The 4,183-nt window shown below is 34.5% G+C and overlaps 1 protein-coding gene across 1 annotated transcript; it reads left to right on the forward strand.

Annotated features, from left to right (window-relative positions):
* Nucleotides 1-262: 262 nt before the first annotated feature.
* Nucleotides 263-3,496, forward strand: LOC128214923 (uncharacterized). The gene is made up of 4 exons (XM_052921637.1): nt 263-643; nt 1,001-1,145; nt 1,795-1,980; nt 2,559-3,496. The coding sequence occupies exons 1-4, from the start codon at nt 424-426 to the stop codon at nt 2,668-2,670; spliced, it is 663 nt and encodes a 220-aa protein (XP_052777597.1). The 5' UTR covers nt 263-423; the 3' UTR covers nt 2,671-3,496.
* Nucleotides 3,497-4,183: the final 687 nt, after the last annotated feature.

A 4,183-nucleotide genomic window follows, 5' to 3' on the forward strand; every position in this document is an offset into this window, starting at 1 on the left:
TTTTAGTGATGAGATGAGAAATGATATCGAACCTGCTTTTCTTTGGTTAACCATCAAATCTTCACCAGATCTGAAGCATTTTAAAATTTCATAATCAGAAATGTTAATATTTTCAACAGTATTGCAGTAGAGAAGAATAGTCGTGACCCGGAAATGACTCACTTGGGGTTTTTCCAATAATTTGGTCACGTGATGCCGGTACAAATACAAGCGCCATTTGCATTTATCAAAATGAGTACTGTTCTGTTTTGTAGCCGTTCTGTTGCCGACTTACAGCGTTATTTGAGAGAAAGGGGTGTCACATTTAGTGATTCTAGGAAACCTGCGTTAGTAGAACTCTGTAGTTTGGCAGAAGAGCTGAGGATTGAGGTTGATCCCGACGGATTATTAGAAGATCGGCCTGAAGTCGTCTGTCAGAAGCTGATGCTGAGTGACATGTGCCTTGTGTCTCCACAACGGCTGTCTGGGACTAGCGATCTGTCTATCGTGCCAGTTCTGTCAATTTTTGACATCTACAATTACTTAATAACTTTCAATAACTATGATCACGCCTCCCTAAGGGCATATCACCAGCTTGAGGGATATTCTATGTTCCGAGATGGCTATACACGAGGTATTGAGACGGTGCCATATCCCAATACTGGTAAGACTCTGTCAGTATGTAGTTGTTTTAAATACTATAATTTGATTATGATGATGATGATGATGATGATGATGATGATGATGATGATGATGATGATGATGATGATGATGATGATGATATAAATCTTGTCATTATGCATGTACATTTACCACCATTTTGAAACAAATAATGTTTTAAATAGCACACAAATTTCATGTGTGCATATAAATTTATGTCATGAAGTTTAACAGGAAAGGTTATTTTTCAATTGTTTTATCAGACGCTTAATTAATTGTTATGCTATCATTGCAAGTAAAAACAATTCAGCAGCATATTGAATTATGATGAATAAAATGTATGTTTTATTCTTTGTTGCAGCCTTTGTTGCTGTGAAAGCCAATGTGAAACCGCGGACGAATGATAAAGATCCAGTATCCAAGAGAGGCTACTACAGCTGTTGGATCATGACGAAGAACAGTGACGAGGGATCCATTCAATCTGCTTATTGCAGTTGCAAAGGAGGGTAATGGTCTAATTTACTCTTCATTAACTACACTTCATGTTTAATACTTGTCACAGATCTATGCAGAAAAGTATGTGGCCTGTCCTGGGAATCGGACCAGGGACCTGTTCTTGGAAGTTGTATGCTCTACCAACTGAGCTAATCAGCCCTGGATAACTGATAAATTCAATTAATAGAACTGAGACATAGATTCCCTCTAACTTGCTGGACCATATATCCACTGGCTATATTTGTTAAACTGCAGTGCAGTATCACTGACATGCAGGGTACTGGCCACGGTCCCTTGTTGGACACAATTTCTCACATACTCAGAAAAGTTTGAAGCCCGTCTGGAGATTGAACCCAGGACATCCTGTGCACAAAACAATATCTACCAACTTATATTACCGGCCCTGGATAACTTGTATTCTCTGATCTGTATAACAGTTCAGTACCATGAACTTGAGTTATACAAAAAACATCCATAGATATAATCTAATATTTAATTTGTTATTTTAGATCATATTTTATCATAGCTTACTTATTGATACTCTTATATAAACCCATTCCAAATTATAAGATATAATTTGATGCCACATATTTATCTATAAGTTTGTTTAGGCATGGATGTTTTGTGGCTGCTCATCTTAATACCATTGCTTTTTGATAGCATTGATGGATGCTGTCGACATGTTGTGGCAACCCTCTTCGAAGTCCTTGACTTTGTACAAGACTTCAAGAAGACCAGCTGTACTTCAGGGCCATGTATGTGGGTTCGGCGTGCTTCTCAGGCCGATCAACTAGGCAAACCTATTCCTGCCTCACAACTTGAGACTTCAATTATGGTGGAGCCCAGGTATATTTCATTTGTCTTGAGTTAATTTACTTTAAGATAAGTTCTATATTTAGCACCCACCATATGAAATTGAGTCAGAGGTAATAGGTGAACTAAATGTTTTCTAAAAATAACCAGGCTGTGTCTGTATTAGTGATGAGCACAGGCTAAGTACCTATTTAGAGTTAATATAAGAATTGGAAAAAATAATTTCTCCTGCATTGTATGTTTTTTGATAAACATGTGTGCACATAAATTATTTTTTCCAATACTTATATTAACCCAAAATTATCTGCATGATACTACATGTGCCAAAAATGCAAAAAAAAACCTATTAACTGGAAACTGATGTACTGTGATTTTTGTAACATGTTTTAATGAAATATTAAAGGCTATAAAATATTAGATTAACATCCCTCACCCCTGTCTGAAACCCAATCAATAAGTTATATATATATTTATATATGTATAAATAGATGTATTTTTAAAGATGAAAATAAACTGCCAACAAGCCCCATCTTAAGACAATAACCTTAACATTTCATACTCTGGCCTTTTCTTACTTGCCTACAGTTAAGGTTTTTGTTTCCTGTTTGCAGCACACAGACAGCAATGCCACTGTATTCGCCATTGTCTGATGAGTATACAGTGCCAGATCCTAACGATTTCCTTGAAAAAGTGAAAACTCTTCAACCAACAGCCTGCGGATAACGTGCCATGTATGACTGCTCATATAAAAAGAATTGTACTTCATCACCTCTGAGCGTCAAAACACCAATGGAAAGAGCTGAACAATTTATGAAGGAACATATATGTGAAAATTTATCTTGTAACTGTTCTAATATATTTATGTATTATTATCTTACTTATTCAGAGAATGAATGTGAGCAAATTGAACAATTAACAAGAGGTCAATCAAAAAATAATAACTGGCATCGGATGAGAAAAGGACTATTAACTGCATCCAATTTTCATAAAATTACACATTCAACTGATTTAAATCGAACAGCAATTGCGTTACAAAAAAAATCAGTGTTTGCAGAAAACTCTATTCCAGACTCCATATTATTTGGGCAGCGATTTGAAAATAAAGCCCGTGACATTTTTATAAAGACACATAGGTTTAAACATAAACATTGTTCTGTAAAAGTTCCTGGGCTAGTTGTTTCTAATGAAGACCCAATTTTAGCTTGTTCACCAGATGGAATAGTTGATTGCAAAATATGTGGGAAATTTTTGATTGAAATAAAGTGTATGTATAAATATAAGTGTTTTCACCCTAAAAATGCCTTGAAACTTTCAAATGTCTGTGTTGAAGATGAAAACAATAATTTAACATTGAGGCGTTCACATACATATTTTGACCAAGTACAAGGACAAATGGGAGTAACTGGCCTCACAAAATGTGTGTTGGTTGGGTACACACACAAAGGCATTTGTTCCATAACAGTTGACTTTGACGAGTCATTTTGGAATAATTCTAAAAATAAATTGTTTAAGTTTTACACTGATGCATACTTTCCACTTTTGAAAAACATATGCTGTACAAACTGAAGGACTAATGCCTTGTCTGTGTTCATCTCATGTAGACAGCATAACAGTTTTATTACAACTGTTATTTAGAACATATGTTAAAAGAATTGTTGCTCTTGTGAGATCAATTTATATCTTTAAGGTATATGGTGCACAAATGGCATTCCTGTATTTTTCCATCAATTTGATATTGATGCCTTGTGATGCCATTATTTTGGTATAATTTGTACACCAAGTATATTGCTTTCCTGATATTCAAACATGAAAACCATGAAAGGCAATATATCTACAATCACAATATTGCAATATGCTGACCTGCTTTTTATGACAAATGTTACACACTGGCAAAGTTATTGTTAAATATTGTTTTGTTCTATATTTCAAATACAATTGGAGCAATCTTTAAATGAACAAAATTCATATTTGTATTAATGTGTTATTGAATAACATATTCATATTGAAACATACAAGTCTCTCTGCATGAGCTTTTGTACCATAATTGATGTATAAATACCATTAAACATTGTTCGATGTTTGCATCTGTTGTATAGTCCATCTATCTTCTGATATGATAAAAAAGCAAGTTATTAAATGAGGGAGTAATTAATCCAGTTGTTGTTGTGTACTTGTACCCAACTTTACCTACAAGATGTAGGTTTTAATGCTCGAGTGGAAATTCAAAATTCAGGTT

This window comes from Mya arenaria, chromosome 13 (genome assembly GCF_026914265.1).
Source record: "Mya arenaria isolate MELC-2E11 chromosome 13, ASM2691426v1".
NCBI classification, from domain to species: domain Eukaryota; kingdom Metazoa; phylum Mollusca; class Bivalvia; order Myida; family Myidae; genus Mya; species Mya arenaria.